The sequence below is a fragment of the Carcharhinus amblyrhynchos genome, chromosome 34, assembly GCF_965287045.1.
Source record: "Carcharhinus amblyrhynchos chromosome 34, sCarAmb.v2.hapA, whole genome shotgun sequence".
Lineage (NCBI taxonomy): Eukaryota > Metazoa > Chordata > Chondrichthyes > Carcharhiniformes > Carcharhinidae > Carcharhinus > Carcharhinus amblyrhynchos.
In genome coordinates, this window is record NC_137357.1 from 12,644,587 (window position 1) to 12,670,835 (window position 26,249).

At 47.7% G+C, this 26,249-nt stretch overlaps 2 protein-coding genes across 11 annotated transcripts in view; both read right to left on the reverse strand.

Moving 5' to 3' along the window:
- Nucleotides 1-7,167, reverse strand: part of LOC145361409 (serine/threonine-protein phosphatase 2B catalytic subunit gamma isoform-like) — a 39,285-nt gene extending 32,118 nt beyond the window's left edge. Inside the window, exon 1 of one of the 2 annotated variants that reach the window (XM_080217133.1) lies at nucleotides 7,026-7,167. In XM_080217133.1, coding sequence (XP_080073259.1) covers nucleotides 7,026-7,092 — 67 coding nt within the window. In that variant the 5' untranslated portion in view covers nucleotides 7,093-7,167. Of the gene's footprint in view, nucleotides 1-4,448; nucleotides 4,483-7,025 lie in introns of those variants that run through there. The other variant, XM_080217135.1, reaches the window with a different exon arrangement.
- Nucleotides 7,168-17,299: 10,132 nt separating this feature from the next.
- The window catches only part of slc39a14 (solute carrier family 39 member 14), a 41,635-nt gene continuing 32,685 nt past the window's right edge, over nucleotides 17,300-26,249 (reverse strand). For 8 of the 9 annotated variants that reach the window (XM_080217278.1, XM_080217277.1, XM_080217280.1 and 5 more), the window contains exons 8-11: nucleotides 24,351-24,551; nucleotides 23,562-23,772; nucleotides 19,847-20,031; nucleotides 17,300-17,855 (exon numbers count right to left, since the gene is read on the reverse strand). In XM_080217278.1, the coding sequence (XP_080073404.1) occupies nucleotides 17,706-17,855; nucleotides 19,847-20,031; nucleotides 23,562-23,772; nucleotides 24,351-24,551 (747 nt within the window). In that variant the 3' untranslated portion in view covers nucleotides 17,300-17,705. The remainder of the gene's footprint in view (nucleotides 17,856-19,846; nucleotides 20,032-23,561; nucleotides 23,773-24,350; nucleotides 24,552-26,249) is intronic. The other variant, XM_080217283.1, reaches the window with a different exon arrangement.

A 26,249-nucleotide genomic window follows, 5' to 3' on the forward strand; every position in this document is an offset into this window, starting at 1 on the left:
GAGCGAGTGCCGCACTGTCAGAGGGTGGGCGCTGAGCGAGTGCCGCACTGTCAGAGGGTGGGCGCTGAGCGAGTGCCGCACTGTCAGAGGGTGGGCGCTGAGCGAGTGCCGCACTGTCAGAGGGTGGGCGCTGAGCGAGTGCCGCACTGTCAGAGGGTGGGCGCTGAGCGAGTGCCGCACTGTCAGAGGGTGGGCGCTGAGCGAGTGCCGCACTGTCAGAGGGTGGGCGCTGAGCGAGTGCCGCCCTATATCTGTCCCGGGAGTGTTTGATGGGGGAATAGTCTAGAGAGAGCTTTACTCTGTATCTAACCCCGTACTGTCCCTGTGCAGGGATTCTTTGATGAGGCACTGCCGGAGAAGGATAAATATTCCTCCTTACTTGAAAAAAAGAAATAATTGTGTTTGAAGTTCAGAGAAGCTTCATTTGACTCATTCTGGGGATTAAGTGCTTATCTTCGGAAGAAAGGTTGAACGGTTTAGGCCTATACTGACTGGAGCTGAGAACAATCATTTGAAACATGGGTAAATTCCAAGGGGGATGTAACCACATGTGGGAGACTAGAACTTGGGGACGTAGTTCCAGAATAAGAGGACTACTGAAGGCAGAGATCAGGAGAATTTGTTTCTCTGAGAGAGTCATTATTGAATTCACTTCCCCAGAAAGTCAAGGGTCAATTCATTCATCCGTTTGAGGCTGTACAGATGTCAGGAATACAAGCCCCAGCTGGCAATCTCTTTCATTCTCTTACACCATAGGACCATATATGGCCTGGCCAGCATTCATTCCCATCCCTAATCGCCATCGAGCTAACGCATCCCTTGCCATTTCAGTTTTTGTACCAGTCTGTCACATGGGACCTTGTCAAATGCCTTACTGAAGTCCATATAAACTACATCCACAGCCCTTCCCTCAATTTTCTTTATCACCTCTTCAACTAAATTCAATCCAGTTGGTGGGACATGACCTTCTTCGTACAAAACCATGCTTCCCATCACTAACTAGTCCACTTTCCTCCAAATGTGCAGCTATCCTGTCCCTCAGTATCTTCTCCAAAACCTTCCCCACCACTGACGTCAGACTCACCGGGCTATAATTTTCTGGATTATCCCTGCTTCCTTTCTTAAACAAGGGAACAACACTGGCTATTCTCCAGTCCTCTGGAAGCTTGCCTGTGGTCAAAGAGGATGTGAAGATATCGGTTAAGGGCCCAGCTATTTCTCCCCTTGCCTCCCACAGTAACTTGGGTAGATCCCATCCGGCCCCAGGGACTTGTCCACCTTAATGCAATCTGGGATTCTCAATACTTCCTCCTCCGATATATTGACATTCTCTAGAGCGTTCAGACACCCATCCCTGACCTCAACATCCATCATGTTCTTCTCCTTGGTGAGTACCGATACAAAGTATTCATTAAGGGTCTCACCCACTTCCTGCGGTTTCATGTATAACTTCCCATCTTTGTCCGTAAGTGGGACTACTCTTTCTCTTGCTCCCACTATATGTATAAAAAGCCTTGGGATTCTCCTTGACCGTGTTTGCAACAGTCATTGCACGATCCCCTTGATGCCCTGTTCAAGTTCCTTCCTACTTTCACTGTACTCCTCAAGGGTTTTGTCAGTTTTCAGATGCCTGGGCCTATCACATGCTTCCTTTTTCCTATTGACTAAGTTTACAATTTCCCTTATCATCTATCGTTCCTGAATCCTGCCATTTCTATCCTTCATTTTTTGCGGGATAATGCCTACTCTGTACTTCAATCAACTAGCCTTTAAAAGCCTCCCACATGTCAGAAATGGATTTGCCCTCAACTCGCCACTCCCAATCCGCATTCCCTAGTTGCTGTCTCATTTGGGAATAATTGGCCCTCGCCCAACTAAGCACCCTCACTTCAGGACCACTCTTGTCCTTATCCATGACGACCAGAATTTTGGTTGCTCAGCCCAAAAATGCTCCTCCACTGAAACGTCAACCACCTGGCCTGGCTCATTCCTCAATACCAAGTCTAGAATGGTCCCTCACTGATGGGATTGTATCAAAAAGCCCTCCTGCACACATCTAATAAATTGCTCTCCATCCAAGCCCCTGGTTGCAAGGGAGCCTCAGCCAACATAAGACCATAAGACATAGGAGCAGAATTAGGCCACTTGGCCCATCGAGTCCACTCAGCCATTCAATCATGGCTGATTTTTTTCTCATCCTCATTTCCCCCATAACCCCTGCTCCCCTGATTGATCAAGAACCTATCTCTGTCTTAAAGACACTGAGTGATCTGGCCTCCAAAGCCTACTGCAACAAAGAATTGCACAGATTCACTTCTCCCTGGCTGAAGAAATTCCTCCTCACCTCTGTTTTAAAGGATCATCCCTTTCGCCTGAGGTTGTGCTCTCTGGTTCTAGTTTTTCCTACTAGTGGAAACATCCTCTCCAAGTCCACTTTATCCTGACCTTGCAAAATCCTGTAAGTTTCAATAAGATCCCCCTTATCCTTCTAAGCTTCAACAAGTACAGACCCAGAGTCCTCAATTGTCCCTCATTTGAAAGCTCTTCATTCCAGGGATGAGTTTTGTGAACCTCCTCTGGACCCTTTCCAAGGCCTGCACATCCTTCCTGAGATATGGAACCCAAAACTACTCACAATACTCCAAATGGGATATGACCAGAGCCTTATACAGCCTCAGGAGTACATCCCTACTCTTGTATTCTAGCCGTCTTGATATGAATGCAAACATTGCATTTGCCTTCCAAACTGCCAACTGAACCTGCACGTTAACCTTAACAGAATCTTGAACAATGACTCCCAAGTCCCTTTGTGTTTCCAATTTCCCAATCATTTTCCCACTTAGAAAATAGTCTGTGCCTCCATTCCTCCCTCCAAAGTGCATAACCTCACACTTGTCCACATTGTGTTATATAAGGGCAGTGAAAGTCACCCACCACAACAATCCTGCTTTTTTCACACCTTTTCAGTATCTGACTGCTCCTGTCTCCTGCGGGCTCTTGTGAGTACGCTCCCAATATTGTGATTTCATCCTTCCTATTCCTGAACTCCATCCATAATGCCTCACTAAACAATCCCAATGTCTCCTCCCTCAACACAGCTGTGATCTGCTCCCTAACCAGCAATGCAACTCCCCCACCCCTTTTGTTTCCCCTTCTGTCCCGTCTGAAGCAACAATATCCTGAAATGTTAAGCTGCCAATCCTGTCCCTCCCTTAACCATGTCTCTATAATTGCAATAACATCATAATCCCATGCAGTAATCCAGGCTCTCAGTTCATCTGTTTTACCTGTTCTACTTCTTGCAGTCAAGCAAACGCACTCCAGACCTACAGTCCCGAAGGCTGCCTGATCTTACTCTGCACTATGTTTATCTCAGTCTCACTTTTTTCCCCAGTCTCTAAACTTACTGGCCTGTTGTTCCAATTCCCGTCCCCCCGCCACACTTGGATATTGCTGCCTCTCCAGTTCAGTGCAACCCATCCTTCTTGTGCATGTCCTACCTTCCCCAGAAGACATCCCAGTAATCCATATATTTTTCATAGTTTCTTCTGTTCCTCTTCTAAACAGTGCATACTGCTGCCACTGTGCACCGGTAGTGGAGTCAGCGAATATTAACAAAGTGGTTTGTGTGATGGATTCGGCTACACTCACAACCCTTTGTAGTTTCTTGCAGTCTTGGGCAGAGCAGAAGCCATACAAAGCTGTGACACCATCACAAAGAATGCTTTCTATGGTGTATCTGTAAAAGTTGGTGAGAGATGTAGCAGACATAGCAAATTTCCTCAGTTCTCTGAGAAAGCAGATGCATTGGTGGGCTTTCTTAACTATAGTGTTGGCACGGGGGGACCCCAGGACAGGTTGTTGGTGATCTGGGAACATAAAAACTTGAAGCTCTCAACCATTTCTACTTGGTCCCCACTGACATAGATAGGGGCATGTTCTCCTTTATGTTTCCTGTATCGATAACAATCTCCTCAATCTCCTTCATCTGGCTGACATTGAGGGAGAGATTATTGTCACCGCACCAGTTCACCAGATTCTCTATCTCCTTCCCACATTCTGTCTCATCATCTCGTCAGCAGCAAACTTGAAAAATGTAAAATGTTTCGTTCTGTTTAAGCTGCTCTATAAGTTGTGTGGGCTAGGTCTATCCTCCCTCTTTCTCTCAGCAGGCTGAGAATAGTCACATTGCAGAACCGTCAGCTGCAGAATGCCTGGAATCAGCTGGGGAGAGTTCTCAGGAACACAATTCCTGTTACTGTCATCATTAATCTCTCTGCTGCCCAGGAATCTCCCCTCTCCTCATCACACCTGCTGCCACCCCCCTACCCCCCCCTCAATAACTCACTCAGACATCATTAAACAGTGTGTCAACCAACCTTCGTGAAACTCTGTCTGTCTGTCTCTCTCTCACATGGGATTCTAGTCTTCACCTTCAAAGATCTTACCTGTGAATTCTCTCCAAACATTACTCCAACCCACACAGCAATGACAACCCACCTCCTAAGTATGCAATTAAAAACCAACTTTCAAACACATCCTCAGTCCAAAGAACGACAAATACTTAAGTGTTTCTGTGCAAGTCTGCACATGCAAAGAAACTCTGTCAGAACTTGATGTTTCCAACCTCTCCTATTGACGAGAAGGTAAGTTTAATAACACTACCATTCAAAAGCACAGCTTGTCCCCTCAGTCATAGAATCACAGAGTCCCCACAGTGCAAAAGGAGGACATTCAACACATCGAGCCTGCACCGACAACAATCCCACCCAGGCACTATCCCTGTACCCCAACTATTTGCCTTCTTTATCCCTCCTGACACTGAAGAGGAATTCAGCATGCCCAATCAATTGCATATCTTTCAACAGTGGGAGGAAACCCATGCTGACACGGGGAGTACTTGCAAACTCCACACAGAGAATCATCCAAGTCCAGAATCGAACCCGGGTCCCTGGCGCTGAGAGACAGCAGTGCCACCTATTGCTCTGTCCTTGCTCTCACTTGACATTCAATCACTTCCTCTCACCCTCATGCCCCACCTTCTCACAGTTTAATAAATGTGGATGTTTCAAGAGACGTACAGGCAGCTAACATGCAGGAAAGGCAAGCAATTAGGAAGGTAAATAACATATTGACCGAAGTGATTGGAGAATCCATTCTAAAAAAATTGAGAGTGATCTGACTGAAACCTATAAATATCTGAGAAGGTTTTGACAGGGTAGATGCTGAGAGGCTGCTTCCTCATGGAAAGACTCTGGAACACACTGGGTACAGTGTGAGAACAAGAGGTCGATCATTTAGGACTAAGACATAAAAAATTTCTTCACTCAGAATTGCAAATCTAAGGAATTTTGCGTCCCAGAGATTTGTGGATATTCAAGACTTGAGTTGAATAGATTTTCAGTCATTCAGGGATATGAGGGTCGTGGAATTGTGCAGTTCCAGCCAAATTCTGACTGAACGATGCAACAGGATTGAAGGGCTGAATGGACAAATTCTGTTCCTGATCCTTGTGTCCCCCGTATTGCAGACAGAGCTTGTCCATCCAGCACCTCTCCATCACGTTTCAACAATGATTAATTTGTCACATGTATTGGGGTACAGTGTAAAGTATTGCTCCTTGCGAGCTGTTACAGTCAAAAACATGCCATTTAGAATACATAGTGCAGAGGAAAAGGAGTGGGTGTGGAATGGAGTGTTACAGAAAGAACTAGGATGCAGAGAAAGGTCACCTTAATCTCAGGTAGCGACACAGAATCCTCACTGTGCAAGAGGCCATTTGACTCATTAAGTCTGCACTGACAACTATCCCACTTAACAGCCCCTATCCCTGTAACCCACATATTTACCCTACTAATCCCCCTGACACTAAGGGGCAATCCAATGAATCTAATCAGCACATCTTTGGAGTAGGGAGAGGAAACCAGAGCCCTGGAGGAAACCCACATAGACACGTGCAAACTCCACACAGACAGTAACCTGAAGCCAGGAATCAAATCCAGGTCCCTGCACTGTGAGATCGTGGCGCTAACCACTGTGCCACTCTGGTGCCTACCCATCCCACACTTCAAACCCCAACATGCCCCCACCTCCCTAAATCCTTCCCCCCACACCAACCAATTCCCCCAATGTGCCACCCCCTCATTGAACCAACTCCCCCAGCAACTCCCCGTCCATCCCACACTAAACCCCAACATTCCTCAGACCCTCCCCAACAGCAACTCCCCCACCATCAAACACACAATGCCCCCCACAGTCCCACACAAACCCCATCCCCAAACACCCAACACTAACCAACCACCCCCACATCTCCAACGACACCCAACTCCACCAGCGTCCCCCTATCCATCCCACACTGATAAACCCCAACATTTCCGACCTCCACATCTCACCCCATCCCCAGTCTCCCCAAACCCCCATCTTCCCGATTACACCAACTCCCTAAACCCTCCCCCTGCACCAACCAACCATCCCCAACACCCAACACAAACCAGCCACCCCTCCCAAACACTGCACCAACCCCCTCATCATCTTCCTGCCCAAACCACACTGACAAACCCCAGCACGCCTGATCTCCACATCTCACCCCCATCCTCACTCCCCCAAAACCCCCTCACTGCACCAACTCCCCCAGCATCTCCCTGCCCATCCCATACTAAACCCCAGCATCCCTCAGACCCTCCCCAACAGCGACCCCCCCCCCCCTACCCCCAAACACCCAACATTAACCAGCCATCCGCACGTTGCACCAACACCCCGAGCATCTCCCTTTCCATCCCACACTGATAAACCCCAACATTCCCGACCTCCACATCTCACCCCCAGCCCCCAAACCCCCATTGCACCAACCCCCTAAAACCTCCCCCACACCAACCAACCCCCGCAACACTAACCAGTCACCCCCACACTGCACCAACTCCCGCCCCCAGCATCTTCCTGCCCAACCCACACTCAACCCCAACATTCGCCCCCACCGCATCCTCTCACCGCCCACCACCTTCCCTCACTTCCCCACAACCGCCTACCTTTCACCACCCTTTCCACCGTGGACTGATGGCGGGCCTGGCTGTGGCTCTCGGTGCTTTCCGCCATCTCCTCGCCGCGTCTCCGGCCGCTGCTCCCGGGGCTGTCCGGCCTCAGCCTCCCCCTTGGCGCCTGCGCACTGCCCGCCGGTAGCTGTAGTCCGTCCCACTGAACTACAACCCCCCAGGATGCTCCGCGCCACGCGCTGCCCGCCGGGATCTGTAGTCCATCCCTCCGAACTGCAACCCCCAGGATGCTCCGCGCCACGCGCTGCCCGCCGGGACCTGTAGTCCATCCCCTGAACTGCAGCTCCCGACCTCCCCCGTCCTATGTGCCGTGACCAGCAGCAGCCAATCAGAATACTCGCGGGGATGACAGCACCGCCCAGATTCTACGCATGCTCAGAGCACCTCAGGGCACAGCATGGACCCCTGGTGGCAATGTTGCATATTTATTAATGTCACAAGTTAGGCTTACATTAATACTGCAATGAAGTTACTGTGAAATTCCCCTCGTCGTCACAGTCCAGCGCCCTTGTGGGTCACTACCCACTATCCAGCACATCTTTCAGAATGTAGGAAGAAACCCACTCAGATACAGGTAGAACGTGCAGACTCCACACAGACAATGACCCAAGCCAGGAATCGAACCCCCGTCCCTGCTGCAATGAAGCAGCAGTACTAACCACTATGCCACAATGATTAACTAGCTCCAAACTCTTCATTCCACCTGGAAAATTCCACCTCCAGCTCACACATTTAGCAACTGCGTAAGAAATTGGAACAGCACAAGCCCCTCCATCCAGTGAGCAGGATCACTGCTGAACTTGGACATCAACTGCACTTTGCTGAATTCTTTAATGTCCAAATTTCAGCCTACCTCAACCTTCAATATAATCAATGTTGGTAGATCTGCAGCTTTCTGAGGTAACATTCACCACTCTATATTTTGTCAACAATACTTTTTACTGTATACCAAAACATGTGACAATAATAAATCAAATCCAATATCATCACAGTAAGATTCCCTCACTCTTGTCCAATAAGCTGCAAGATCAAACCATTTTCCTTTGTAATTTCCTATATATGAATGTGAAGGGGACATTTCACAGGTTCATAGACTGATTGCAACAAAGGAGGCCATTTGGCCCATCATGTCTATGCCATCCCTCTGAAGGCAATAATTCCCATTAGCAAGTTCAACATGTGTCCCACTTAATTCCACACCCTGGGACATTCTTCTTTTACTAATAACAGTTAGCACTGCTGCTTCACAGCTCCAGGGACCTGGGTTTGATTCCCGGCTTGGGTCACTGTCTGTGTGGAGTTTGCACATTCTCCTCGTGTCTGCGTGGGTTTCTCCAGGTGCTCCAGTTTCCTCCCACAGTCCAAAGACGTGCAGGTTAGGTTGATTGGCTATGCTAAAATTGCTCCTTAGTGTCCTGAGATGCATAGGTTCGAGGGATTAGTGGGTAAAATATGTAGTGATATGGGGGTAGGATCTGGGTGGGATTGTGGTCGGTGCAGACGCGATGCGCCGAATAGCTTCTTTCTGTACTGTAGAGTTCTATGATCCAATTCTATGCCTCGATTGAATCTCCCTCCAACAGTCAGGCAATGTAAGTAAGATCATAACCATTCCTCATGCTGTCATTGCTTCTTTTTTGCCAATTATCTTAAATTTGTGTCTCTGCTTCAAAACAGTTTTTTCCTTTCCATTGCGTCCAGAGCCCTCATGATTTTAAAAAGCTCAACCAAACCCTCTCAGCTTTCAAAACAGTCACAGCTTCTGAAATCTCTGCACCTCGCTGAAGGTCCCTATCAATGAATTTCTTCTGCATCCTCTTGAACATTTTCCCATCCATGCTGAGGTGTGGTGTCCACAACTGGATGCAATGGGCAGCATGGTGGCACAGTGGTTAGCACTGCTGCCTTACAGCCCCAGGAACCCAGGTTTGATTCCCGACTTGGGCCACTGTCTGTGTGGAGTTTGCACATTCTCCCTGTGTCTGCATGGGTTTTGTCCAGATGCTCTGGTCTCCTCCCACATTCCAAGGACATGCTGGATAGGTGCATTGACCATGCTAAATTCTCTCTCTGTGCCTGAGTGTGGCAACTGGGGATTTTCATAGTAACTTCACTGCAGTGTTATGTAAGTCTATTTGTGGAACAAATAAATAAACTTCAAACAGTACGCCAGTTAAGGCTGAGCCATTATTTTGTACAAGTTGCACATAACTTCTTTTCTTTTACTCTGTGGTCCTGTTAATAAAGCCTCGGACACTGCAGACTTTCTTAAATGCAGTCTTTACCTGTCCTACTATCTTCAGTGGTTTAAGTGCATCGACATACAGATCTTTTTGTTCCTGCACCCTCCTTTAGAATTGAACCCTTTATTTTGCCACATTTCCCTGCAGTAAATTTCACTTATCCACCCATTCCAGTGACCTGTCAAATGCTTTTGAAGCTCGACATTATTCTCCTCGCAGTTCGCAAGGCTTCCAATTTTCATCTCATCACCAAACTTATCCTGTACACCAAGGTCCAGTGCAATAAGATACCAACTGTTTCTTATTCATGACTGGATCTTAATGAGTGAGGGGTGGGGATGAGTGGGAGGAACTGTGGCACAGTGGTTCGCACTGCTGCCTCACAATGCTGGGAACCCTGATTCAGTTCCTGGCTTGGGTCACTGTTTGTGTGGAGTCTGCGTGGGTTTCCACCAGGCACCCCGGTTTCCTCCCACAATCCAAAAACGTGCTGGTTAGGGTGCATTGACCCAAATAGGTGTTGGACTGTGGCGACTAGGGGAATTTCACGGTAACTTCATTGCAGTGTTAATGTAAGCCTTACTTGTGACTCATAAATAAAACTAATGTGACATACGTTAGCTCATGAAAGTGGTAATTAGACAGGCTGAATGGCATTCCTCAAGGTCCACTGATATCTGAACTTTATGTTAGTTTAAATATGTGTGGGAGAGTTGCCAGCTCTGGGGAGGGTCACCTGATGAAGGAACAGCACTCCGAAAGCTCGTGATTCCAAATAAACTGTTGGAATTTAACCTGGTGTTGTGAGACTTCTTACCGTGCACACCCCAGTCTAGTGCCAGCATCTCCACCTCACAGCTCTCGGGAGCACAGCCCATCTGACCTTCTGTCTGTGTGATGATGTTGGCACTGAGATTTCACAAAGCCTGGACCTGTACGCTAGCCCTGAACTCAGAACCTGTTGTGTATTTCTCAAAAGCAGGATAAAGAGCCACAGGGAGCAGGCAGGAAAGTGGAGCTGAGACCAGGAGTAGGGCTTAATGGCCGAATCCTGCTCTTAATTCCAACGGTCCGAGGTTTTGCCATCAGCTGTTTGTCTGACCTTCCACTGCCCCCAGGTGGTAGTTGTCAATATTACACCAGAGGTCAATGCCACTCTGTGGCTGGATTCATCTGCGTTTCTGTCTGCATTCATTTAATACATTACCCCTCTAATTACACAGCACTTCACAAACTGTCTCAGTCTCAAACTACACCATGTAATTCTGTCAGAAAGTCAGACAGGTTTACAGCATGGAAACAGGCCCTTTGGCCCAACTTGTCCATGCCGCCCTTTTTTTATAAAACCCCTCAGCTGGTCCCAATTGCCCACATTTGACCCATATCCCACTATACCCATCGTACCCATGTCACTATCTAAATACTTTTTAAAAGACAAAATTGTACCCACCTCTACTACTACATCTGGCAGCTCGTTCCAGACACCCACCACCCTGTGTGTGAAAAAACTGCCCCCTGCACATTTTTGTATCTCTCCCCTCTCACCTTAAACCTATGCCCTCTAGTTTTAGACTTTCCTACCTTTGGGAAAAGATATTGACTATCTAGCTGATTTATGCCCCTCATTATTTTATAGACCTCTGTAAGATCACCCCTCAGCCTCCTATGCTCCAGAGAAAAAAGTCCCAGTCTATCCAGCCTCTCCTTACGACTCAAACCATCAAGTCTCGGTTGCATCCGAGTAAATCTTTTCTACATTCTTTCTAGTTTAATAATATCCTTTCTATAATCGAGTGGCCAGAACTGTACACATGTCACAGCGGCTGAGTCAGGAGCTCTGTTGTCTCAGAATCAGGTGTAAGTCCAACCTTAGGAACAAAATCTTGCTCACATTACTGGACGGTCAGCACTGCAGGAGGGCTGGACAGTCAGCATTGCTGGAGGACTACACTGGCGGAAGGCACATACTTGAACGAGGGAATGAAGGGATCTCGGGGGTTGATGGGAATGTGGAACGTACTGGTGACAGAACAGGCTCAAGGGGCTGGGCGGAATACCGCTGCTCCCACTTTTAATGTACATGTGCTGCACAAACAGAAATGCTGAATTTCAATGGGTTTGCCGAGGAATCAAGTGGATGGATATGATCCCTTTGTGCAAATGATAGAGTTCTTTCTGGTATCAGGAAGAACATAAGAACTAACAGCAGGAGTGGCCTAGTAGTAACATCACGAGTCTATTAATCCAGAAACTCAGCTGATGTTCTAGGCACCCGGGTTCAAAGCCCACCATAGCAAATAGTAGAATTTGAATTCAATTTTAAAAAATCTGGAATTAGGAATCTACTGATGACCGCAAAACCATTGTCGATTGTCAGAAAAAACCCATCTGGTTCACTAATGTCCTTCAGGGAAGGAAATCTGCCATCCTTATCTAGTCTGGTCTATGTGACTCCAGAGCCACAGCAACATGGCTGACTCTCAACTGCCCTCACAGGTCAACTAGGGATGGGCAATAAATAATGGCCAGTGATGCCCCTATCCCAGGAATGAACAAAAAGAGTGTCTGTATTGAAAATTTCACAAGCAACACAGCATAGGAAGCACGTTCTTGAATCTTTTTAAAGGTTTTGTTTCTGGATATTGGGGTTCTGGAGTTGGTGCCCACTCTTCAAACAGCTTTTACTAATCCCGCTGGGATCATGAACTTGCTCCGAATGTGAGCTGGTGCTGCACTGACACAAGGTAGTCTGTAAACTGAAATAAATACGGTTTCTCCAGCAATTCCAGTACTGCTCACATCAAGTGAAGGGAAAAAGAGTCCCTGCAAGCATCGACTCTGCAATCCTTTCACCCGTGTACAGAGACGTTCTTTCAAAAAATCCACAGCTACAGAAAGACCTTCGTGCAGGTCCATTTCTCTGTACAGCGGGAGAGACCAGTTTAATGTCACGCTCACACAATACGGACTTGTGGACTGAGGGGGTATAAGTTCAAAAAGACCATACTATTTTTCACCAAGGAGAGGTCAGATGGAGCTACACAGTGCCCAGGAACTGCCCTTCAAGTCTGGAAAAGACATTAAAATGCAAATAAAGCACTGGGACATGTGTTTGGGAAGTCATTAAAAGGCAGCAGACCTTTCCAGTGACTGCTCTTCTACAGCAGACCTGCAGAATGGTTGATTTTGGTCTGGAAAACGTGTGAGGAAAATATTTTTCTCTTGCAGTGATACATTAATGGGTAAAACCAAATCTGCTCAGTGTCAGTGCCTCACTCTGCATAGGTCATTCATGAGGCGAGTGTAAAAACAGATCCTCCGGTCACACAAGAACTAGGAGCAAGAGGAACCATCTGGCCCCTCGAGCATGCTTCGCCATTCAATAAGATCATGGCTGACCTTTTTGTGGACTCAGCTCCACTTACCCGCCCGCTCACCATAATCTTTAATTCCTTTACTGTTCAAAAATTTATCTGTCCTTGTCGTAAAAACATTCAATGAAGTAGTCTCAACTGCTTCACTGGGCAGGGAATTCCACAGATTCACAACCCTTTGTGCGAAGAAGTTCTTCCTCAACTCAGTCCTAAATCTGCTCCCCCTGTTTTTGAGGCTATGCTCCCTAGTTCTAGTTTCACCCGCCAGTGGAAACAACTTCCTTGCTTTGATCTTATCTATTCCTTTCATAATCTTCTGTTTCTATAACATTTCCCCCCATTCTTCTGCATTCCAACGAGTATAGCCCCGGTCTACTCAGTCTCTCCTCATAAGCCAATCCTCTGAACTCCGGAATCAACCTAGTGAATCTCCTCTGCACCCCCTCCAGTGCCAGTATATCCTTTCTCAAGTAAGGAGACCAGAACTGTACACAATACTCCAGGTGTGGCTGCACCAGCACATTACAGAGTTGCAGACAGAAACCAGAACTCTGATTAAAGGCAGATAGTCAAATTCTCGAAAGATCCAAATCAGCATAGGAACAGAGTGACTCTGTGATTCTGTCCGAGAACCATGAACAGACAGGGCGGTTAATGTTATCCTTTACCTATCTGTCTGTGCATGTACATCAGGTTTGCATTGAGGGGATTTAACTGCATCTCAATTGGAATGGGAAGAATCTACTTCCACACACTGTAAACCACCACAAATCAGTCTCCATTGAGCTGCAGATTCTGATTTTAGCATATCACAGGCAGGCAACAGTTCAGACTCAATCTCTCAAGAAGCAAGTGTGACTCTGAGTTTCTGTCTTTTAAGGACATGTGCACACTGCCTCATTTCTAATCATCATCTCTTCTTGACTCTGTGTCTGGGTGAGTGCGTGCTTTAGTTATGAATACAGTTGGGATACTGAGTAATAAATATATGTCTTCAGGAAAGAATCTGTAATTTGTCTGCTGTGAACTGTTATTCAGGGTTAAAGTATTTCACTGAACTTTTCAATTTACTGCCCTTGATCTGTGAAGTAGAGAAAGGGGAGGAACCATTTTCTATCGTCCCCTGTCCGTACCAGAGATAGGTTCTGCCAAAAGTACGTCATCTGAAACAACAACAAGAGATTGAAATCTTGGAAGCAGATCAACTGATTAATCTGTTAAAATGTTTCGAGAATCTTGGTGTTTAAATAGCTGCATAGAGCACAAAAGAACGCAAGTTATTTAAGAGCTTTCTCAGTCACTACTCCTAGAGAGCTAGGCTTTGGGAAGGATATCAAGGTTCTGGAGAGGGCGCAAGAGAGACTTACTGGAATGTTTAAAATATTCATACTTGGAATGTGGGTGTCGCTGTCTCAGCCACCATCTTATATTGCCCCTTGAGAAAGTGTGGTGAGCTATCTTCTTGCAGCCTCTGTGGTGTAGTTCCACCCACAGTGCTGTTAGGGAGGGAGTTCTAGGATTTGGACCCAGCGTTGCTGAAGGAAGGGACAGTCAGGACAGTATGTCATGGGGAGACCTTGTTGGTATTCCCATTCAGCAGTGGCTGTTGTCCTGCCAGGTGTTAGAGGTTTGGAAGGTGTTATCCAAGCAGCCTTGGTGAGTTGCTGCAGTGATCTTGTGAACAGTGTTGAGCTTCTTGAGTGTTGTTAGAGCTGCACCCACCCAGGCAAGTGGAGAGTATTTCACCACACTCCTGATTTGTGCCTTGTCGATGTAGGATAGGCTTTGAGGGAGTCAGAAGGTGAGTTATTCACTGCAGGGTTCCCGGCCTCTGACTTGTTCTTGTAGCCACTGTGTTTATGTGGTGGTCAGTTAAGTTTCTAGTCAGTAGTAACCTCCAGGATGTTGACAGTGGGAGATTCAGTGATGATAATGCCATGAATATCAAGGGGCAATGGTTAGATTCTCTCTTGTTGGAGATGGTCAGTTTTACCAGAGCTACTTGGTACCACACTCAGTCCAATGCTACCTTGATGTCAAGGGCTATCACTCTCACCTCATTGCTGGAGTTCAGCTCTTTGCTCCATCATTGGACTAAGGCTGTAATGGAGTCAGAGGCAGTGTGGCCCTGGCAAAGTCAAGGCTGTGTCATGGCGAGCAGGATCTTGCTGACTAAATGCCACTTGACAACATGTCTACCACCCCTCCTGTTAACGTGGAGAGCAGAGGAGCTGGGATGAAGTGCAGTTGTCCTGGCTCACTGTCACTTTCTCCAGCAATAAGGGATAGCCAATAATGCAGCTCTCACACCCCAAAGAATTGAAGAATGGACAGAAGCATTTGAAATTGATGCGGGGTTTGGATGGATTAGATAAACAGTGACTATTCCCAAAGGCAGCAGGGTAATTAACCAAACAGACACAGGTTGTGAACGTTTGACACAATACTTGTATCTGTAATGAGTTACTGTGATCGGGAATGCACTGTGTGAAAGGACGGTGGAAGCAGATTCATAGAAACAAAGAAAATAGGAGAAGGAGGAGGCCATTCAGTCCTTTGAGCCTGCTCCACCATTCATTCTGCTCATGGCTGATCAATAGTAACTTTCCGAAGGGAATGGGACAGAAACTGCAGGGGAAGGGCAGGGGACTGGGCAGGATAGATATTATCACAATTAATCCATGATTCCAAGTCAACCAATCAGCTCACCTTTATTCAAATTATCTCCAAGTTGTAACTCAACTTGTCCCATAATTAATAATTTACATCATTGTCCATTGTCAGTATAGCAAACGCATCATTTTGGTATGAGGTCACTGTGAACGCACAGCATATCACACGACTCACCTAACTACAGTTTTTGCAACCAGACCCGTGTATCTAAATGTCAGATTCTGACAGAGCCTCCGAACCAGCGAAGGCTGCTTGAACCCAGGGATCATTCCAGAAAAGGTGAGGGTTGGAGTTAGTGGGTCCCACTGGCATCGACCTTCCTGACTGGCGGATGGCACCTCCTGATCCGATCTTCCAGAAAACCTTTACTCAGGGTGTGGAGGCCTGAATCTGCTGGGAATCCACTGTGCCACCTTGCAGGGGAACTGTCTGCCCTGCCACAAGATATCTCCAAATGGGCCACTGTCCAAACATTGAAGAGAAAAAAAAATCCTTCAATGGTGAAGTGGGTTTGAATCCCGATCTCTTTTCCTGGAACTTTAGCCCAATAGAAATTGATGTTCTTCTGTAGTAAAATGAAGTCTTAATGTCAGCTTTGAGCGTGTTCCAGTAACATGCCTGTTGACCTTTTGACTGGAAATAATCCATTCAAGTCTCACCCTTTGTCCCACATTTGGTTCAGTCCAACAGCAAAGGGATATCAGGTTGGGCCAAAGGCCCTGTTTCCATGCTGTAAACTTTTATGACTCCATGAGAGGGTTTGGTTTCTTGTTCATTGGAAATTGGTCAACTTGACACAGACTAACTCAATCACTTTCACTCCTTACAGAACACAGCGAGAAGGTGAACACTGGGGCAAATGGGGTTATCACTTCAAGCAGACATCACAGACTAACTAATCACTATGGAGCATCAATCCCTACATCAGACACCTTTCCACACAGCCATTACACCTACCCAACTTTCTCCATTCTCTTCATCATCTCTCTCTCTCTCTCTCTACACAGAGCACACGGCCACAGAGGACCTACTCTCTGAATACAACACTATGTAGAACCAGTAAACGGTGATAACCAAATATTTTCACGTCACTTACAAATCATATCTGAACTTGAATAAGGACAATCGATGAGCAAAGTGTTGAAGAAACACCTTGTTTGAGACACTGTTGTGGTACATTTCACTGGATATCCTGAGGAAGTTCTGGAAAGAGTAATGCCCCCAGCCCTGACCCCTCCCCAGGCACTCGGAAGCTCCCTAACCCATGACCATCCCCCCGCCCCCAATTCCAATCTGTTCATCTTGGCCGGGGCTTCAGTCAATCAATTTGTCCTGGCAGGAGGTTCACACGAGCGACTGAGATCTACATCAGGTCAGAGGGTGAAGAGGGAGGCTGGGATCAGATTGTGCTCATTTTAACCTGAGAGACTTCTCTCTGACTTACAGATTCGATGATCAGGTCTCTGCCCCAAATTTCTTATGGGAGCAGTGTATGTAAACGTCAGACTACAGGTCCATCCTGTCACCAGTAGTGACAATGTAGCAGCTCCATCACTATGTGACAAGGTTACAAAGGCAGTTTGACTGAGGAAGGACAGGAATTTACAGTGGAAGTGTTTGGAAGGATTGTGTCCTGGGTGAAAGCAGCAGCGTTCCTACTCAATGTCCCCTTCTCCCGCCCAACAGGACAAAGCAGAGGTTTCATCTCAACACCACAACTCACTCCTGGGATAGTGACTCCTGTTGGTCTGTCACTGATTGGCTGAGAGCGTTCCCTCTGAGTGAGTGAGCCAGAGTGGGAAGGGAGGGAGAAAATACACTGCAGGAAGCCCCTGGCACGATGAGTGAACAGAATTGCTTCAAATCATCAAATCTGACTGGGAGTCACTCTGACAAGCGTCAGCACTCTTCAAACTCTTCACCAGAACATGGATGCGGGGAGTTGTTGGGGGGGGGGGGGTGCCGGGGAGGCACTCTTGCCAGTTCCAACTCCAATGTCCACAATGAGTTTTGGGTGTGTGCATTATTCCTGTTCCCTCATCCAGGCTTGGAATGCTTATCGCTGATCTCTGATTGAGACATAACACTGATTCTGCAAGAAAATCTCTACTTGTGTTCTAAACCCTACTCTCAGAAAGTTCCTGGACTGCAAGTGAGCTGGAATAAAACTTGTTGCTAACCAACCTAAGAAGATTATATTTTGCAAAGAGCACGTTCCTAAATGAAAGGCCACCTTTGTTCTGGCCATAAACAGGTTCAGACAGTGTTCACAGTTCTGTATGTCCCCTCAAATACTGGCTCAGTTGGACTGGCCGCATTGTGAGCTGCCTTGGCTTCAGATGTCCATTACCTCGAAGGCTGGAAGGCTACCCGATTTGGATAGAGCCTGAGTACATGGTGAGGAGGAGCATGATTGCAAATCCAGTCAACAGGCCTGCGTTTTGGATTCCAAAAACCAGCAGCGAGGTGGACTCCTCTCCATCCTCTCCTTTGCTCACCTCGTTCATCTCCGGGAACTGTTGAGGGGGGTGGAGAGAGAAAGGGGGGAGAGAGAGAGAGAGAGAGAGAGAGGGTGAGACAGTAAATCACCTTACTGAACCTTCTGAAACACAATCTTCTTCCAATGCATTCACTAAATTCATCTCAGCTGGAGGATGAGAGAATTGGACCGTACAATTACAGGCTGGCTGCTGTAAATCAGCCCATGTGCAGTGACGCTGAGGGACCACTCAACAGAGACACACATTCTGTGTTGGTGTTTAACCTGAACCCATTGTAGCCACTCTGCTCCAATGTTCCTTTATCCCCATTTCTTTTAAACAGCTGGCTATTTAAACCAGTTAAAAGTTGCTCTGGTCTCTTCTTCAAACACTAACTCTGGGAGTGAGTTCCATAGACTCACAACCTTCTGTATAAACACCCTTCTCCCAATCCCCATCGCATTTCGTGCATTCAAAGGACACCAGTTTATCTGACTAGAATCATATAGTGCAGAAGAGGCCCTTCAGCCCATCGAGTCTGCACCGACAATATCTACCACTAAAGTCACACTAATTCTGTTTTCCTGAACTATTCCCATCTCCTTAAGTGTTCTAATGTTTCAAGTGCTCATTCAAATTTTTTTTTTTAAAAAAGGTTTCCAGCCTCCACTCCTTCCCAGGCAGTGCTCTCCAGATTCCCACCACCCTCTGAATGAAAAGCGTTTTTTTCTCAAATCCCCTCTCAATCTGCCCCTCACCCTAAAACTTTGCCCCCATGTGATTGGCCCCTCAACCCAGGGGAACAGCTGCCCATGCTCACCCTGTCCCTACCCCTCATAATCTTATACACCTCAATCACGTCCTCCCTCAGCCTTCTCTGCTCTAGAGAAAACAATCCAAGCCCGTGCAGCCTCTTCTTAGAGCTCAAACACTCCACATCCTGGTGAATCTCCTCTGCACCCTCTCTAGTGCGATCACATCCTGCCGACAGTGAGGTGATGATGTGGATGTGCCAGCGTTGGACTGGTCACCCCACAGTAAAAAGTCTGACAACACCAGGTTTTAGTCCAACCGATTTATTTGATAGTAAACTCACAAGCTTTCGAGGGGACTCCCTCTTCGTCAGGTGAATGGAGAGTTCTGGCCTTGGACAGAGCTGTGTCCGAGGCCAGAACTCCCCATTCACCTGACGAAGAGGGAGTCCCCTCGAAAGCTTGTGAGTTTACTATCAAATAAATCGGTTGGACTAAAACCTGGTGTTGTCAGACTTTTTACTGTGAGGTGACCAGAATGCCATAAAGTACTCCAACGCTCTGTATAATGTCCCATTTGCCCTCTTAACTGTCCTAATCTTGTGCTCTGTAGGATCTGTGAATAATTACCCGAAGATCCATTGGTTCCTCTGAGCTACCCAGTGTCCTGCCATTCATTCAATATTTCCTTGTCTTGTTACCTCTTCCAAAGTGCATCACCTCGCACTTAACAGGGCTAAATACCATCTGCCACTGCTCTGCCCATCTGACCAACCTGCTTATATCTCTCTGTAACCTACAACCGTTTCTTTCACTATTAACCACCCGACCAGTCTTGCTGTCATCTCCAAACTTACTTAGCATTCCCCCTACATTCCTATCCCTATTGTTTCTGTGTACGATTGGACAATTCTGGAGCTAGGAGTTCAAATCCCACCCGACAGTTAGGGAAATTTAATTAAATGCATCTGGACTGTCGGATTCAACTTAAAAACTGGTGGGTCTGAAACCACCAGATTGTTGTGAAATGCCCTTCAAGGCAGGAAATCTGCTCTGCTTACTCAGGAATCCAGACTTTCAGTTGCTCTGAAATAAGACCATAAGACGCAGAAGCAGAATTAGGCCACTCGGCCCATTGAGTCTGCTCCACCATTCAATTGTGGCTGATATTTTTCTCATCCCCATAACCCCTGATCCCCTTATTAATCAAGAACCTATTTATCTATCTCTGTCTTGTGAATCAAGAAATGGCCCAGCAAGCAGTTCTTTACTTACCATATCTGCCAGTGCGATATAGAGGAACATCCCACCAGCCAGGGCAAAGATCCAGTTGGCAGAGAAGTGGCTCCCAGCGAGGATGCCAAAGGCCAGGCCCAGGTAGCAGCAGCAAGCTGACAGGAAGTTGAAGAAGAGAGCCTGTTGGAGGCTCATACCAGCATTCAGTAAGATTACAAAGTCACCTGCGGGGGGGTGGCGGGCAAGGAAGAGAGAGGGAGAGAGAGATCAGGCCCAATCAACCAGACTTTGCAGTGCCGCGGTGTAACCAGGGCAGGGAGCAGACAGCGTTACCGGGGTGGGGAAAGGAGGGGGGGAAAAGGAAGAATGGTGTAACTGGGGAGGGGAGCAGGCCATGTCACCGGGGCGGGAGCAGGCCGTGTCACTAGGGCGGGGAAAGGAGAGTGGAGAGGGGAAAGGGTAAAGGGTCGGATAGTGTAACTGGGGAGAGGAGGAAGGGGGGAAGAGGAGGAAGGGGGGAAGAGGAGGAAGGGGGGAAGAGGAGGAAGGGGGGAAGAGGAGGAAGGGGGGAAGAGGAGGAAGGGGGGAAGAGGAGGAAGGGGGGAAGAGGAGGAAGGGGGGAAGAGGAGGAAGGGGGGAAGAGGAGGAAGGGGGGAAGAGGAGGAAGGGGGGAAGAGGAGGAAGGGGGGAAGAGGAGGAAGGGGGGAAGAGGAGGAAGGGGGGAAGAGGAGGAAGGGGGGAAGAGGAGGAAGGGGGGAAGAGGAGGAAGGGGGGAAGAGGAGGAAGGGGGGAAGAGGAGGAAGGGGGGAAGAGGAGGAAGGGGGGAAGAGGAGGAAGGGGGGAAGAGGAGGAAGGGGGGAAGAGGAGGAAGGGGGGAAGAGGAGGAAGGGGGGAAGAGGAGGAAGGGGGGAAGAGGAGGAAGGGGGGAAGAGGAGGAAGGGGGGAAGAGGAGGAAGGGGGGAAGAGGAGGAAGGGGGGAAGAGGAGGAAGGGGGGAGAGGAGGAAGGGGGGAGAGGAGGAAGGGGAAGGGTAGGATGGTGTAAGCGGGGTGAGGAGAGGAGTGGGGGAAGGGTAGGATGGTGTAAGCGGGGTGAGGAGAGGAGTGGGGGAAGGGTAGGATGGTGTAAGCGGGGTGAGGAGAGGAGTGGGGGAAGGGTAGGATGGTGTAAAGGGGGGAAGAGGAGGAAGGGGGGAAGAGGAGGAAGGGGGGAAGAGGAGGAAGGGGGGAAGAGGAGGAAGGGGGGAAGAGGAGGAAGGGGGGAAGAGGAGGAAGGGGGGAAGAGGAGGAAGGGGGGAAGAGGAGGAAGGGGGGAAGAGGAGGAAGGGGGGAAGAGGAGGAAGGGGGGAAGAGGAGGAAGGGGGGAAGAGGAGGAAGGGGGAAGAGGAGGAAGGGGGGAAGAGGAGGAAGGGGGGAAGAGGAGGAAGGGGGGAAGAGGAGGAAGGGGGGAAGAGGAGGAAGGGGGGAAGAGGAGGAAGGGGGGGGAGAGGAGGAAGGGGGGAGAGGAGGAAGGGGGGAGAGGAGGAAGGGGAAGGGTAGGATGGTGTAAGCGGGGTGAGGAGAGGAGTGGGGGAAGGGTAGGATGGTGTAAGCGGGGTGAGGAGAGGAGTGGGGGAAGGGTAGGATGGTGTAAGCGGGGTGAGGAGAGGAGTGGGGGAAGGGTAGGATGGTGTAACCAGGTGGGGAGACGAGAGGAGGAAAAGGAAAGGACGGTGGTTAAAAAGGGACAAGGTGGGGAGGACAGGAAGAAGCAGTGAGAGCGAGGTTACTCACCAAAATCAGCGCTCCGTTTTAAGTTCTTCCCGTTGTTTGCACAGAAGGAGGTTCCCTGCTCCTCCATAACCTCCTCCAGCTCCATAACCTCCTGAATTATCTGTACCCCTCCCATTCTGGCCTCTTGGGTATCCACTATTCAGCCTCTCTAGCGTTGATGGCCTTGCTTTCAGCTACCTGCAGCTTGAACTCTGCAATTCTCTCTCTAAACCTCTCCCTTCTCTACCTCTAACTCCTCCTTTACGACACACCTTCAAATCTTCACTTTTGATTGAGCGTTTGGTCATGTGCTCAAATAACTCCACAGCTAACTTGGTGACAAACTGTTTCCAGAGTTTCACAGAATCTCAGAATTGTTCTGTGGAGGAAGCCATTTGGCCCATCCTGTCTGTGCTAGCTTTCCAGAGGACCATCTCAATGTGTGCCATTCTCCCACTTTCTCCATGTTGAAATACACATTCTGCTTTTGTAGCGAACAGTCTAATTTCCTCTCAATCGCCTCAGTTGAACCTGCCTCCACGACATCTTGGCCAGCATTTTCCAGATCTTAACCACTCCTTGTGTGAAGACCCTTCAGGATCAACAAGTTCATCGATGTGCTGATCCACAAGAGATGGGTGAGATCCTAAATGAATATTTCTCATCAGTATTTACTGTTGAGAAAAGCATTGATGTTAGAGAACTTGGGTAATTAAACAGTGATGTCTTGAGGAGTGTACATATTACAGAGAAGGAGGTGCTCGAAGTTCCTAAAGCACATCAAGATAGATAAATCCCCGGGATCTGACGAAGTGTATCCCAGGATATTGTGGGAGGCTAGGGAGGAAATTGCAGGTCCCCTGTCAGAGATATTTGAATCATCAATAGTCACAGATGAGATGCCTGAAGATTGGAGGGTTTGTTCAAAAAGTGCTGCAGGGAACTATAAGCCAGTGAGCCTCATATCTGTGGTGGCTAAGTTGTTGGAAAGTATTTTGACAGACAGGATCCACAGGCATTTAAAGATGCAAGTCTTGGGTACAGGACTTACTCAGTTAATGGTTGGGCATTGGGGAGAGTTCCAGAACAAAGAGATTTCAGGGGCACAGGTTCAGAGCTCCTTGAAAGTGGAGTCACAGGTGGATAGAGTGATGAAGCATGCTTAGTCATAACATTAAATCCAGGAGTTGGGACGTATTGTTGAAGTTGTACAAGACATTGGTGAAGCCACACTTGGAATACTGCGTACAATTCTGGTCACCCTATTATAGAAAGGATATTATTAAACTAGAAAGAGTGCAGAAAAGATTTACGAGAATGCTCCGGGAACTTGATGGCTTGAGTTATGAGGAGAGGATGGATAGACTGGGACTTTTTTGTCTGGAACGTAGGAGGCTGAGGGGTGATCTTATAGAAGTCTATACAATAATGAGGGGCATAGATAAGGTAGATCGTCAATATCTTTTCCCAAAGGTAGGGGAGTCTAAAACTAGAGGACATAGGTTTAAGGTGAGAGGGGATAGATACACAAGCGTCTAGAAGGGCAATTTTTTCCACACAGAGGGTGGTGAGTGTCTGGAATAAGCTGCCAGAGGTAGTAGTAGAGGCGGGTACAATTTTGTCTTTTAAAAAGCATTTAGACTGTTACATGGGTATGAGGGGTATAGAGGGATATGGGCCAAATGTGGGTAATTGGGATTAGCTTAGGGTTTATAAAAAAGGGCAGCATGAACAAGTTGGGCCGAATGGCCTGTTCCCATGCTGTAAACCTCTATGATCAGTGAGAAGGACGAGCTGTACAGACCCCTGACCATCTCACCCCAACCCCCAAGGGCTCCATGTGTCAGCGCTTGCCCTTGTCTTATTGGTCATATCCCCATGGTTAAATAGCCCATCATGACACACAACGCCAAAATGCAGATAACTAGAGGTACCACCCCCCCACCCAGCACTCAGATCACACTCCCCCCTCCAGCCCACTCAGGATGAGGGGGATGCACTCACCGAGCTCATGGGGGAATTCCTCACAAAGGATTGCTATGGAGGTACTGATTCCCTGGAAGACCGAGACAGTGAAGGAAGCTCCGATTGCAAGGCCATCGATGAAGTTGTGCAGTCCGTCACTCAGAGTGATCATCCAGGCCAGAGTACCAATGTCAGAGTAACGACTCCCCTTCAGCCAGTAACAAGGTCCCCCCGCAGCCCTCTGCAGATCCTGCTCAGACAGAGACAAGGAACACTTTACACAAATCCAATATTCAACTACCAATCTCATCCTGGCCCAGTATCCCTCCCTCCAACACAGAGCATTGCTAATCCAATAATGGATGACCGAGGGAAAGAACAGAGAATCTGGCGGTGTCAATACAGGTTTAATATTGCTGTACCTACAGGCGGATAAGGCTGGGTACAGATTTAATATTATTGTACCCAGAGGTAGATAAAGCTGGGTACAGGTTTAATATTACCGCATCTACAAATAGATAAAGCTGGGTACAGGTTTAATATTACTGTATCTACAGGTGGATAAAGCTGGATACAGGTTTAATTTAATTGTATCGACAGGTAGATAAAGCTGGGTACAGGTTTAATATCACTGTTTATGCAGATCTATGAAGCTGGAAACAGGTTTAATATTACTGTACCTACAGGTCGATAAAGCTGGGTACAGGTTTAATATTACTGTATCTACAGGTAGAGAAAGCTGGGAACAGGTTTACTATTGCTCCTGCTCCAGCTGAGGGTTACAGGCTGCCCAGGGGACCTGTGGCCTCCCTTGCTCTCCTCACCCACCTGCACTGACATGGCCCCAGTGATGGCGGGTTCTCTCTCGGAGTCTTCAGTCAAAGTTCTCTGGTCGGTCTCCTCACTGTGGCTGGATGGAGTGTGACTCAGATCTCCATTTTGTAGTTTGTCCATTACTCCATCGTCCTGGTCCATCTTGCTGCCGTAATGCTGAGTTCGGTAGTGAGTGTGGTCTGGATCCAGCCCCTTCTTCAATCAGAGAAATTGCTTTTTGTCAGTCGTGTTTGCACCGTTTCCCAGGCTGTGTCTGCATTAAACGGGTCACCCTGATACTGGAGGGTAGGATAGTGATCGGGGAGAGAGCCTAGCCATGAGCTGACAGAGTCCGAGTCAGTGGATAACAGGCTGGGAGTACCCGGAATATGTGTTTAACCTTTATACAAACAAAAGACCAGCACGGAAACAGGCCTAATGGCCCAACAGGCACGTGCGAGTGTTTAACTGCAGACTCCCTCCCCTCCCTCATCACAACAACTCAACAAGCCTTTGTGCAGTGACAAAGTCTGGCACATACAGAGTTAATGTGGGGCTGAGCACAGTGCACCGCCCACACACTGTTGGAAGAACACACATGACGTCAGGTCAGTGTAATGTTGAGCGATGTATAAAGACCCAGACACAGACACGTTCCTTGCTGCACCCTTTACTGTACAAGAAACAATACTTTTCACTGTATGTTAGTGCGCATGACAAAAATAAATCAAATCAAAATAATATAACGTAGCAAAGAACTGACAATGTCAGGATCAACATCAGAGAAACACAGAAACTAGAAGCAGGAGGAGGCCATTCGGCCCTTTGACCCTGTTCCGCCATTCATTCTGACCATGGCAGATCGTCAAATTCACTATGCTGAACCCTTCTTCCCCCTGCATATCCCTCGATCGCTTTAGCCCCAAGACCTCTGTCTAATTTCTTCTCAAAATCAGATCATCTTTTGTCCTCAACGACATGCTGTGATAGTTAATCCCACAAATTCACCACCCTCTGAGTGAAGAAATTTCTCCTTACCTGTGTTCTACAAGGTTTACCTCTTATCCTCAAACTATGACCCCTGGTTCTGGACACTCCCCCATCATTTGGAACATTCTTTCTGAATCTACTGTGTTAGAATTTTATAAGTTTCTATGAGCTTCCCCTTTCACTCTTCTAAACTCCAGTGAATATAACCCTAACTGACTTAGTCTCTCCTCATATAACAGACCTGCCATTGCAGGAATCAGTCTGGTAAACCTTTGCTGTACTCCCTCGACAGCAAGGACATTCTTCCTCAGATAAGGACACCAAAACTGCACACAATACTCCAAGTGTGGCCTCATCAACACCCTATACAATTGCAGCAAAACATCCCTATCCCTAAACTCAAATCCTCTTGATGTGAAGGCCAACATACCATTTGCCTTCTCTCCTGCCTGCTGTACCTGTGTGCTTACTTTAGCGACTGACGCACGAGGACACCAAGGTCTCGTTGAGTATCCAATTCTCTCAATCTATACCCATTTGAGTAATAATCTGTCTTCCTATAATTGATACCAAAGTGGATAACTTCACATTTATCCACATTATATTGTGTCTGTCATGCAGATACCCACACACTCAGCCTGTCCAAATCACACTTTCTCTTACAGTCATTGAGGTTTACAGCATGGAAAAAGGCCCTTTGGTCCAACTTGTCCATGCCGCCCTTTTTTTTGAAACCCAAAGCTAGTCCCAATTGCCTGCATTTGGCCCATATCACTCTCCACCCATCTTACCCATGCCACTGTCTAAATGCTTTTTAAAAGACAAAATTGTCTCCGTCTCTACTACTACCTCTGGCAGCTTGTTCCAGACACTCACCACCCTGTATGTGAAAAAATTGCCCCTCTGTACACTTTTCTATCTCTC